Here is a 13,850-nt window from a genome sequence, read left to right as displayed (position 1 = left end):
ATACAAGTTTGTAATTCAATTCAAATGTTGTATACAACTCTCAAGAAAAGTTCTAGGAGCTTCTTAGTTAGGGATAAAAGTAATACTCTTACTGTAGAGATGTTTTTTATTTTCGACACCTGAATAAATTATAATCTAATTTTTTTTATATATGATGGTGTACATGATAATTATAGCGTATATTACACCAATTTTCAGAAAATTCCAAATAATTTACGATACTAAGATCAAAATTTAAACAATTTGTTTTACACAAGTATATGATAAATAGGCATGAATGCAATTGCAAGTTTCAACCTTAATTTTGACATTATAAATCATTTATAATTTCCCAAAAAATTTGATTAATAATTTCTTCATGTACCAACGGACAAAAGATAAAAGATAAGATAAAAGATGTCCCTACCTAAAAAATATTCCCTACAATTTTATATTAATATACAGGATAATTCTCAAGTTGTTGACTTTTTTTATATACATCTTTTAGTATTGGGCTTGAAACTTTTGGAGGTACTCCAACGGATCTCCCTCCGTGATATTAAAACCATATATCTTGTTTTGCTGATCGTCAATAATTTCGAATAACACAAATCACATAAATAAAATCAAGACAAAATAAAAACAAATTAAAAATAAATTCTTCGTCACAAAAATAGATTAAAAAACATCACATAAAAAAACACAACTTTTACAGACAAAAAAACAATGTCAAACAAAGTTTCTCTCAATGTCTAGATTTTCTTCTTCTGCATTAGATAGTACCGAACGATGACCGGTCATCAAATTCATATAACAATACAGAGAAATTTATTCAAAGTAGCATACACACTGATATATATATATGATCTATTAAGCCATAATATATAGTGGTAGTGAATATTTATGCCTGCTTGGCAGTGTAGTCATCAAGTTCTTTGAAGCCCTTAACAGAAAAATCCTTGACTGCTATTGGATCTGGAATATTATCAGCAGCTTTCTCATACTCACAGCTCCATTTCACCAAACATCCTTCATCTTTGGGAACCACTTGACCAGTGATCTTGAAACTTTTGAAGTACTTTAGTATATCTCCTTCTATCACACTAAAACTAAGTATCTTATTTTCCTCATCAAGACTTTCGATCTTCTCTTTCGACATCGCTATTGGAGAACCTTAAATAATAACATATTTATATACAACAAACAACACAGATCAGAGATAATTAAGCGAGTTTAATTAATGAGTAATAAGTCCTGCTATATAATGGATTAATTAGATTAATAACTAGTTTTAAGAAAGTACTTTATATAAACTAAGGTAACAAAAAAAAGCATGAAGAAATTTACATATATTTATGTAAAAAGTTGTATATGTACCTTCTCCATGTATACGGAGTCTAATAGAACCAGGGTGAACGCCATCACCTTCTAAAACTTGAACACTTTTGTAAGTACCAGGAGGGAAGGCCTCTTGGTAAACATGGATGAAATCCCTAAATGATACCCAAAGCTTATCTGCATTAGATTTGCAATCAATTTCAGCATAAAGCTTTTCAGTTGCCATTTTTGTAAAGAGAAGGATCAAAAGATCAGACTAAATAATAATTAAGCAGAGGAAATTATATTGGTTTGATGTCAGAGTACACAAGTCTTATCTTATCCTATATATATTTATAGAATTTTTCTGGTACGGGAGTACCTATGCGGCTGTTTTCGTTAGCTTCTAATTGGCCTAAAATAGTAGGTGTATAAGGTATATGGTGGGGATGCAAGCATATTATATTTGTGCTGGTTAAACTCTTTTACTAAGTAAATCACATGTCATACGTGTAGTCTAATTTTATAAGACATGTTTTGTTTAATTTTTAGTAAAGTGCTTTACATATATAGTTTAAATATTTATAATTATCTTTGAACAGGTTAAATATTTATAATTTTATTATATATTTATTTTGTATTTACTAATAAATATTTATATTCATATATTATAAACTTAATTGATAAATTATTTAACAAATATAACTTTAAAAGAACAAGAAAAAACAATATGGGATGGTTATATATATAATCAAATATATTTTTATTTTTTTAAACAATATATATAATTAGGTAATACAACATGCAATTTTTATAATAATTAAATATATTTTTTTAATAAATTTTTATTATATCAATTTTTTTTAAAACTTAATAATTATCTATGTATAATATGAGAAATTATTCTATCAAAATTTCATTTCTTACTTTATTTTATTGTATGCAATTAGCAATGTTAAAAAGATAAAAGTATAACACAAAAAGAATAATATTATAGGTCATAGTTTTCTTGATTATTAAGTGAAAGCAAAATGCAATGCATGTTTGCTTAATTTTAAAATCCTAAATATATATATATTCAAACATGTATTTATTTTTATTATATTTTTTAATTGTCATATAAATAAAAATGTCATATAAATAAATAAAAGATGTTTGATATAAAGTACGAGTTAAACACATTTTAAGAAAAATTAAACCAATAATTTTTATTTTGAAAAAAAAGTTGCCAAGCAGAATGACAATGTTATATACTTTTCATATTTTGTCAGCTTGGTAGAGAGGATAATAAAATGTTTGTATTTTGTAGTAAAATAATTAAGTACTATCAAATATAGAGTTCTACATTAACTATCCAATACTTGAGAGTAAGAATGAATTTTAATGAAGCTATCCACTGTGTTTTGATTACTATTTTGTTTTTCATATAATCATTTTATTTTTTTTTATAGGGATCATTTGACTTCACGAAATGGGAGAAGTAGATCGGTGTTGGCGAGGTCAGTCTTCACCTAAGTGATGAGAGAGTGATGATGGTCACTCTTCTTGGTGAATGATGGTGACTGTAGCATTTTTCTACTTTGTCTTGACACATCATTGCTTTGTGAATCGTCATGTGGCAATGCCGAATTTTGGGTATAACACTACTCTAAACTCAATTTTGGTCAATAAATAAAGTGGTACTCTCCAGACTCAATCAATAAAATCAAAACTATTTTTTTTTTTTTTAAAAAGTAAAGACAACAACAAAATTTTCTTTTCACTCTCTTTGCCCTTCTTCCTCGACTCTCTCCTTCAACATAATTTTCTTTTTAACATATTTACACCCTAAAATTTTATTAAGACACCCCACTTATTATTAAAAACTAGTATAAAATAATAGGACAATTCTTCGGTAGGGGCTTCACTTTAAGCCCTACCGGTGGGCCTCTCAGTGTTCTCGACCTGTGAACAGTTTTCGGCACGATTTTTTTTTATGACCGTGTATATTGTAGCTATTTAGAGCATCCTACAAATTTTTAGAAAATTCTGAATAGTTTAAAGTACCGAAAACTAGGTTCAAACATGTTGCTTTCCACGCGCATAAAAAAAAATAGTCATTCGTGCAACAACATTTTTTAACTTAGTTTTCGGTACTGTAAACTATTCGTAATTTTATGAAATTTTGCAGGATGCTCTAAATAGCTACAATATACACGGTCATAAAAAAATCCCGTCAAAAACTGTTCACGGTTCGATAACACTGAGAGTCCCACCGGTAGAACTTAAAATGAAGCCCTTATAGGAGAATTCCCCTAAAATAATATATATTTTAAAAATTATTCTCACGTTCTTTTATATTTTTTCTTCTTTTTCTTAATCTAAAAAACATATAAATAAAAATATATCTTAAATGTTTAGATATAAAAAAAATTAATATATAGGGAATTTCTCATATAGGAGCTTCACTTTAAGCCATATTGGTGGGACTCTTCAGTATTCTCGACCCGTGAACAGTTTTCGACGTGGTTTTTTTATGACTGTGTATATTGTAGTTATTTAGAGCATCCTGCAAATTTCCCGAAAATTCTGAATAGTTTACAGTACCGAAAACTAGGTTCAAACATGTTCATTTCCACACGCATAAAAAAAAATCACGCGTGCAACAACATGTTTCAACCTAGTTTTTGGTAATATAAATTATTCATAATTTTCTGAAAATTGCGTTGATGCTCTAAATAACTACAATATACACGGTCATAAAAAATCGTGTTGAAAACTGTTCAAAGGTCGAGAACACTAAAAGCTCTACCGGTAGGGCTTAAAGTGAGCCCCTATACAAGAATTATCACATATATATATATATATATATATATATGAATACCATGTTAAGGTCAAAATTAAAAATATATATATACATTATTTTTTAAAAAAAATTATAAAGATGAGATAATAAAATAATTGAAATTAAAACAGCAAAGAAACTTCTAAAGAATGTAAAGAAAAATTGAGAGAAAGTGTTAAAAAAAATTTTTAATAAAATGCGGGTGTCTATGTATATTATTAAAGGTGTAATTATCATCATATATAGATTACTTTTTATTGTAATGAAAGTACTATATTGCATTTTAATAAACAAAAAATACTTATTTTTATTAAAAGAATAAACCTAAAAGATTAAAACTAAAAATCTTAATTGGAAAAGAAAAATTGGAGTATACTATTGTGTGTAAATATATATGTACTTGATGATTATATATGTAAATATAATTTTTTTTTACGTGGTAATATATAAATATAATAAATAACTTAATTAAAAAAGAAAAATAATATATAAATATAAAATAAATATAAAATCAAATTATATATATTTAAACTTTGTATATAAAGCACCCCACTAAAAACAAAATATAATATATATTGTGGCAATATAATATTAGTATTAGTATACACTCAGTAAGAGAGTAAATATTAGTATACACTCGGTATCAATTATAATATTATGCAATTACTTTTTTCAGCCAATAATAATACACAAATTCCAACAGCACCCGTGCGGGCGTTTCGTACGCTCAAACTACAGCCATACCCTATATTTATATAGTAAAGCTTTTCTTATTACTTATTAGAATATAGACAAATATTTTAAGGGCAATTTCATATTATATACATAATAACTTTGTAAATTTTTTTAATATGCCATCATAACTTACTATCCCAAATATATGACAATTTCAATTTTTTAGACAAAAATACCCCTAACATCGAAATTGCATCGCAATTGCATCGAAAAAGCATCGTTTGAGATAATAATCAAGTTTTCATGATTGTATCGAAATAGCATCGATGTAGCATCGATTTGGCATCGATGTAGCATCGAAACACCATCGGCATCGATGTAGTATCGATGTAGCATCGAAATGGCATTGAAAAAGCATCGTTTGGGATAATAATCAAGTTTTCATGATTGCATCGATGTAGCATTGATTTGGCATCGAAGCACCATCGGCATCGATGTAGCATCGATGTAGCATCGAAATAGCATCGTTTGGGATAATAATCAAGTTTTCATGATTGCATCGAAATAGCATCCATGTAGCATTAATTTGGCATCAAAACACCATCGGCATCGATGTAGCATCGATTTGGCATCGATGCCGATGGTGTTTCGATGCCAAATCAATGCTACATCGATGCTATCATGAAAACTTGATTATTATCTCAAACGAAGTTTTTTCGATACCATTTCGATGCAAAATCGATGGCACATCGATGCTATTTCGATTCAATAATGAAAACTTGATTATTATCCCAAACCATACTTTTTCGATGCCATTTCGATGCTACATCGATGCCGATGGTGTTTCGATGTCAAATCGATGTTATATCGATGCTATTTCGATGCAATCATGAAAACTTGATTATTATCCCAAACGATGCTTTTTCGATGCCATTTCGATGCTACATCGATGCCGATGGTGTTTCGATGCTACATCGATGCCAAATCGATGCTACATCGATGCTATTTCGATGCAATCATGAAAACTTGATTATTATCCCAAACGATGCTTTTTCGATGCAATTTCGATGCAATTTCGATATTAAGGGTATTTTTGTCTAAAAATTTGAAATTGTCATATGTTTGGAATAGCAAATTATGGTGGCATATTAAAAAAATTTACAAAGTTATTATGCATATAATATGAAATTTCCCTATTTTAATTGATTAGATATTCAACTGTCTGCCATGTGAAAAATGACAATATATTTTATTGTGTGTCAATATATTACGAATGCTACATTATTGAAAAAATATCAATTTTTAATGGAAAGCTTGATGCATTATGCATCATAAAATACCCTATTACTTTTTTATAATTATTGGACAAAACTGTCCTTTATTGTTCTCTCTCCCTCACTCGTACAACTTCTCTCTCAAACTCTTTCAATTTCTCTCACTTTCTTTATAACCACAGTACCATCGCCACCATCTCCCTATGCCAGCAGATCACACCACCTCTCCACGCCACCACTGTCATTAATGCTTCTACCACCATTGAAGTCCCACCTCCTACCACCACTAAAACTTTTTCATCATTTTATTTTAATTTTAATGATGGTAAATCTCATCCTAAACTTAAATCAAAGGAAAGATTCATTCAAAACACTAATTTATTGATTTGGAATACTTATTAACAATATTTTTTAGTTTTGTTTGCATTTTTCTTTCAAATCTAAAACATAAAAATTTGTATAAAAGCGGTGTCTAACGATGCCTAACGATGCAATTGCAATGGAGCCTTTAAAAAATGGTTTTCAGGCCAAAATGATGCTTAATGATGCATTTGCGATGGTGGCTTCCTAAAAATGCAATTGCGATGGAGCCTTAAAACATAGTTTTTTTTTTTTGCCAAAACGATGCTTAATGATGCATTAATGATGCAATCACGATGTGTTTGCGATGATGTCTTAAAAACATGGTTTTTAGGCCGAAATGATTCTTAACAATGGGTTTACGATGGTGTCTTGAAAACATGGTTTTTGTAACGCCCCAACTCCAGGGACCATTACGGTGTGCCTTGTAAACAGTGCTAAACTCGCTAATCGAGTCATTTGGGCAAAATCGTGAACTAAGTATGATTAGCGGTTTAGGGATTAAATTTTTTGGTTAAGATGTAACGTTTCACTAAAACGTCTAATGTATACATTGGGATCCCGAAAATATAATTTCAGAGTCTATTACAAAAAGATATTTACAACAGGCCGTTCTATGCGGCAAAACAGGGTTTAACCCTAGTTCCACTTTAAACCTCGGCCGTGGCGGATGAGCAGCTGCATATGTACACGTCATCACCTAAGCTCTCCAACTCAAGGATGGTCTAGTTTTCTTTTACCTTTACCTGCACCACATAGCACCCATGAGCCGAAGCCCATCAAGAAAACACAATAAATCATGATATAATATCAACAATGATCATAATAATCATTCAGGACTATCAGTCCATAACAAGTAGGTGACAGTAGCCAAAGTCACAAAAATGGGTACAACTCCTTCTTGCCATGTGACGATAGGGTCACCAAGGCTTAATAAATAAGTGAACATCTCACTAGCTTCAACAGGATAGGTGCATGGTGATTAGTCACCAACATAACCTTCCTCCCGACTCTAGAGTCGTAACTATGGAACAACGTTCCCCAGCCATGTGACAGACAGTCACCGGGGCCATATGTCCTGGCTCTGAATAACTAGTCTCAGACTAGACAAGCGCTTATAAGTTTCGTCGACCTTCTGGTCGATCCATCATTAATACCCCATATGAGTCATTCTTGCTGATATCGATTAGATCTAATCTTCATTTGGCTCGGCGTTCATGACGCTATGCCATTTCTGACTCTTAGGTCAGTGAAACACGACCAGTGTTCAACCCATTGTGAACTTGACTAGTAAATCACAGCTTCACATATGGATCTAACACCATTGCCAATTCTGACTAGTAAGTCAGTGCCACACACAAGTAAGCCATGCCACCAAACATATATCACATATCCAATATCCATAACAAGGTAATCAGCATGCCTACCTAACAAGTACTGGTACAATTAGGACTATGCACGAACACAGAGGCTCAAGCTCTGAACGATATCATACTCAGTATATAAAGCATGTCCTAATCACATGTTTCTCGTGCATCATATGCATTACATTCAACAATCCAACATGCACCGATAATAGCCATGCATGTCACATATACACAGGGTATAGTTTTCTTACCTCAGATTCGAGCTAGAATGATTTAAAGAACGACCCTTGAGAACGATCAACCTTTAGTCCTTTAGCAGTCACCTAGTCATAACCAAATATAGGATATCATCAATAAAAATGATCAACATAGGTTCCCAAACCAATATCTAGCCTCCGGGACATCAATCTACACTTAACCAAGTAGTAGGATCAACCCCGAGGCCTATGGCAAGCATCCCCAAGTCAAAAACCCTATTCTGGCCAAATCTGCCTCTATGGGTCGCGGCCCTCCCTAGCCATGCCGCGGCTCATCCTCAGACAGAGGCTAAATCCCCCCCAGAAACACACACAGGCCGCGACACATTACGCAAGCCACCAACTTGCTTCCCCTGCGTTTCTCCTCGAAACCAAACCTTCAAACCAGTCCCAAACCACAACCTAACACCCAATTCAACCACTAAACATTATCAACAACTCACCCACATCAAAACCCAAGTTAAACATCAATCAAACTTCCATTAATTCCAAACTTTCCACAAGAAATTCACAAGCTGAAAACTAAAGCCCAAAACAGAGTACACCATAAAATGCATGGCTGGAACTTACCTCAAACCTGATTTTGAATCCCCCTCAATGGCTGAATCACGACCCTAAGCTTCCACTTTTGATTTCCTAGCTTAACTCCTCAATTTGGGCTCCCAAAATTCAAAGGAAAAATGAAGGGAAAGGCTTGTACGGGAGAGAAAGGAGGAGAAGAGGATGAAGCTCTGTTTTGGTTCTATTTTCCACAGCCTACTAACCCTCATATAAATCCAAGCTAAATGACCTAAATGCCCCTAGGTCATTCAAGGTTCCTAAAGCCACCCCAAGGGCAAAACCGTCATTTCCCGCCTATCTCGTTAATTATAATTAACGCTCTCCAATTCCCACTATTCTCAATAATCTCAAATACCAATAAATCATATCTCATTACCCTTTTATTCCCGGTAATGTTCTAGTCATCAAAATGACCCTGAGACTCACCCCGAGCCCCGAATTTAAACCTGTTATGACTAGACCGAACACTTACATCTCATGATCGTCTCATGCCGAATAGCTCGAACCAATCCACCTTATAATGTGGCTATATTAATTAATCACAACCATGCACCCAAAATACACATTTACACCCACAGCGGCCAAATTACCAAAATACCCTTATAATCATAAATACACCCATATGCATACATTCACCATCATATAATAATATAATTCACGGAAACATGCATATAATCATTAAATAGCATCGTAACTCAATTATGGCCCTCCTGGCCTCCTAATCAAGGTCCTAACACTTATTAGGAAATTTGGAGCATTACAGTTTTAGGCCAAAAGATTCTTAACGATGCATTAACGATATGATAACGATGCGTTTGCGATGGTTGTTTCAAAACGATGCATAAACGATGTGTTTGTGATGGTGGCTTGAAAACATGATTTTAAGGCCAAAACGATTCTTAACAATGCCTTCATGATGTGATGATGTGTTTGCGATGGTGGTTTCCTAATGATGCATTAACGATGCGTATGCGATGGTGGCTTGAAAACATAGTTTTTAGGCCAAAACAATGCATAATGATGTAATGTATCGTTAAGCATCGTTTTGGCCTAAAAATCATGTTTTCAAGACACCATCGCACACACATTGTTATTGCATCATTAATGCATTGTTAAGCATCGTTAATGCATCAGTATGCATCGTTTTGGCCTAAAAATCATGTTTTCAAGACATTATCGCAAATGCATCGCTATCGCATCGTTAAGAATCGTTTTTGCATAAAAATAATGTTTTAAGGCTCTATCGCAATTACATCGTTAATGCATCATTATTACATCTTTAATGCATCGTTTTGGCCTAAAATCATGTTTTTAAGACATCATCACAAGCGCATCGTTTTGGCCTAAAAACCATGTTTTTAAGGATCCATCGCAATTGCATCGTTAATGAATCGTTATGTATTATTTGGGCCTAAAAACCATGTTTTCAAGACACCATCACAAGGGCATCGTTAATGAATTGCAATTGCATCGTTAATGCATATCGCAAACGAATCGTTACAGTATCGTTATACATCGTTAAGCATCGTTTTGCCCTGAAAACTATGTTTTAAGGCTCCATCGCAATTGCATCGTTAGAAATCGTTATTTGGCAAATTTTTAAGTTTTTTATTTGAAAAAAAAAATGCTAACAAAACCAAACAATCTTATAATGTCTTAGGTGAATCTTTCATTTGATTTAAGTTTTGGATGATCATCATTAAAAAATTTTAAAAAAATGATGATGATGAAAGAGTTTTAATGGTGGTAGGAGGTGGGGCTTCAGTGGTTGTGGAGGCGTTAATGGCAATGGTGGCGTAGAGAGATGGTGTGCTCTACCATCATAGGGAGATGGTGGTGGTGGTGCCATAGTTATAAAGAAAGGGAGAGCAATTGAGAGGGTTTGAGAGACAGAGAACAATAAAGGGCAATCTTGTCCAATAATTAAAAAAAGTCATACTTTTGTCATGATTTTTAAAATTGGCATACCCAAACAATAAGGTATCTTATGATGCATAACACATCATGTTTTCCTTTTAAATAATATCTCATAAACGGATATTTTAGGGTCATATATGGTACATTGTGTTCTAAAGTTGGATTGAATTGGATTTTGTTGTGTTATTTATATATAATATTATATTTAATTTTACACTATATTAAGATGTCCGTTAACTATTAAATTGTAGAAAATTATTGGGTTGTGATTGTTTTAGGTAAATGCTTATTTGGTACCCTGTGTTTTATCGAAATACAAATTTGGTATCCTCCCTGCGTTTAAATTTTAAATATTCCCAAAATACCCATCATTTATTGATTTATAATTGTTTTATATTTTTTTAAATAATATAAATATATTTTCATATTTCATAAAATAAAATAAATATATAATTACAACTTTAAAATAAATTTAATAAACAAAATTATTTTAAAAATAAATTCAATTAATTAAAAAAACTAATTAAAATATTATTAATTAATTTTAAATAAACCTAAATTTTTAATTTAATTAACAAATCAATCATACTTTGAAAAAAATGTTAGTGAGAATGGGAGGGTGGGAACTGAGATGGTGAGGGTTTATTATAAATTTAGGTTTATTTAAAGTTAATTGAGAAGATTTTATTTTATTTTTATTTTTTATTAATTAAATTTATTTTTAAATAATTTGTTTATTAAAACTATTTTAAAGATTTTATGAAACATTTATTTTATTTTATGAATTTTTAAAATATATTTAAATCATTTTAAAATAATAAAACTATTGAAAATTAAATAAATCATTAAAAGAAGGGGTAATATGGGAATATTATAAATTTAAACACACAAATGGTACCAAACTATATAATTTTTGCAAACAGATGGTACCGATTGATAATTATCAAAAGCAGATGATGGTACCAAGTTTATATTTCGATAAAACACATGGTATCAAATGAGTATTTACCCTTGTTTTTAATCACTACTTAGAGCACTCCCAACAGCTTCTCTACTCTATCTTTCACTACATCATATATCAGCTTCTTTATAATTTCTCTTTACACATTTAAATATTATATTTTTAGATATTATTTATTTATCTAAATAAAAAATGATGAGAGAGAAAGAAAGAGAAATAATGAGAGAATAGTAAAAGAATAATTAAATAAGTTTATAGAATGAATAGTATGTAGCTAAATGTAAAGAAGGATTTATGTTACTATAGCTTAGTTAAATGTCGTAGCTATAATACATCATCTGCTAGAAGTGTCATTTTATGAATTTTTAGCTATATTTTACATATCTAGTTATTATACATAATTTATTGGGAGTGCTCTCAAATAATCACTACATATAGGTACTTTTAGTATTTTTTTTAAATATAAATAAGTTGCAACTCTATTATTTTTACATGACCGTATCTAATGCAGTTACAAGGGACCTCCCACAAAGTTTTAAAAAATTTCGAATAAATTAGGATACTAAAATTAGAATTCAAATAGTCTATTACACACACAAGTATATAAATTTCGAAACAAGCACGTGTGCAACAAGCTGTTTGAATCATAATTTCGGCATCTTAAATTATTTAGAATTTTTTGAAAATTTGTAGGAGATCTCTTGTCACTACATTTTACAGGGTCATGTAAAAAAAAAATAGAGTTGCAACTTCAAATATAATCTTTCCCTCTCTACTCCTTGGCCACCATCTTTGTTTCTTTGAACTCGTCGTATTCTTAAGGACCCAACAATTGATCTTATATTTGAAATTATTTTGGCCAAAATCGGACTTGAGATATTATTTTGATCAATTTTATAAAACTCAATGTCTGAATTGTCATTTAACAAAACAGAGGGTTTGATCGATAACTTTTGCAAAAACATAAAGGCCAAAATGGTATTTACCCTTAATTAAATACATATTTTTAAATATAAATGATGATTTATTAAATTGTAAGTGATGGATCAAGAAGATGTGTAATTTGGTGGTGCGAAATTTTTATTAGGAGCTATCTCCATCATTTTTTTTTTGCAATTTATACATATATATATCTTCTATATTAAAAGAGTGTAGATAACAGAATTATTGGTTAACGGTTTATTTTTGTAACTTTAACGGGATATTCTAAATATTTAACATAATATATCTTTAAAACTAATTAAAAATAGATATTTATTAATTTATTAATATAAATTCAAATATTAGAAAATATATCATTGTTATTATAATATTTAATATATAAAAAATGTGTAGATAACGAAAATTCTTAATTTTAACGGTTTGTTTTGTTAATTTTAACGGAATATTCTAAATATTTAACGGAATGAAACTTGAAAACTAATTAAAAATATATTTATTAATTATATTATTATAAATTTAAATATTATAAAATATCATTATTATAATAATATTCAATATAAAACTACATATATAATAATTATATTAATATAAATTTAAATGTTATAAAATATTATTATAATAATATATAATTTTTATTTTTATTAAAAAAATTACTATTTATATTTAAAAAGGTTATCATATTATATATATATTTTTTTAAATCATAAACAATATTTTCGTTTATGTTTTATTGAATATGTTTATGTTATTCTTTTATATATAATATTGTTTATTTATTTGAAATTTATAAAGTAATGATATAAATTTAATAAAAATAATTAAATAAAATTTACCAAACATGCCATTTACGTTTTTGTATCTAGTATTTAATATAAGAATACATATATAAGAGAAATTTCTCTTATATAAATTTGTCTTATAAGAGACATTTATCTCTTATCATTTTATTTTATTCTCCTCAAATTTTTTATAAATGCCATTATAAGGTAGTACACGACAAAATTTGAATCATATTATTGTAGATTTTGATGTGTCATATTCATTCAATATATTAATTATAAGCTAAAATACAAGTGTAGTCATTCAATTCAACTCTATAGAAACACAAACCAAAATAAATAAAGCTAGTGGACATTGTCTTTTAAGGCCCCCCTACCCTAGCACTTGAAATCTCTATGTCTGTGCTTTAATAATTAGTATAAGGCACTCTTAGAAAAATTGGGATTCAAATTTCAAAAGTTTTTAGCATATTAATGATGAACTACATACGGCTCTTGGAAGAGTCAAGAGCCCAAATAAATAAATAAAAATTGTGTTATGGAGAAAGTAAACAAAAGTTGAATATATATATATATATATATATATATATGAGATACAAACAATCGTATAATACACCTTTGTTTAATTTTATTTATA

The 13,850-nt window shown here is 29.9% G+C and overlaps 1 protein-coding gene across 1 annotated transcript; it reads right to left on the bottom strand.

The window, feature by feature from the left end:
- Positions 1-616: 616 nt before the first annotated feature.
- On the bottom strand, positions 617-1,624 carry LOC133822055 (MLP-like protein 423). The gene is made up of 2 exons (XM_062254259.1): positions 1,357-1,624; positions 617-1,152 (listed from the first exon to the last, which is right to left on the bottom strand). Exons 1-2 carry the CDS (start codon positions 1,541-1,543, stop codon positions 881-883), a joined length of 459 nt encoding a protein of 152 aa, XP_062110243.1. The 5' UTR covers positions 1,544-1,624; the 3' UTR covers positions 617-880.
- Between the last annotated feature and the right edge of the window lie 12,226 nt (positions 1,625-13,850).

The sequence above is a fragment of the Humulus lupulus genome, chromosome 3 (assembly GCF_963169125.1).
Source record: "Humulus lupulus chromosome 3, drHumLupu1.1, whole genome shotgun sequence".
Taxonomy (NCBI): Eukaryota; Viridiplantae; Streptophyta; class Magnoliopsida; order Rosales; family Cannabaceae; genus Humulus; species Humulus lupulus.
This window is presented reverse-complemented; position numbering and strand designations above follow the sequence as displayed.

Bases quoted from the DNA above. Each gene is read 5' to 3' on its own strand.
- LOC133822055 (XM_062254259.1), bottom strand. From the start codon at position 1,543: ATGGCAACTGAAAAGCTTTATGCTGAAATTGATTGCAAATCTAATGCA. The intron at 1,153-1,356 runs GTACATATACAA...TTATTATTTAAG, and splicing joins ACTCCGTATACATGGAGAAG to GTTCTCCAATAGCGATGTCG.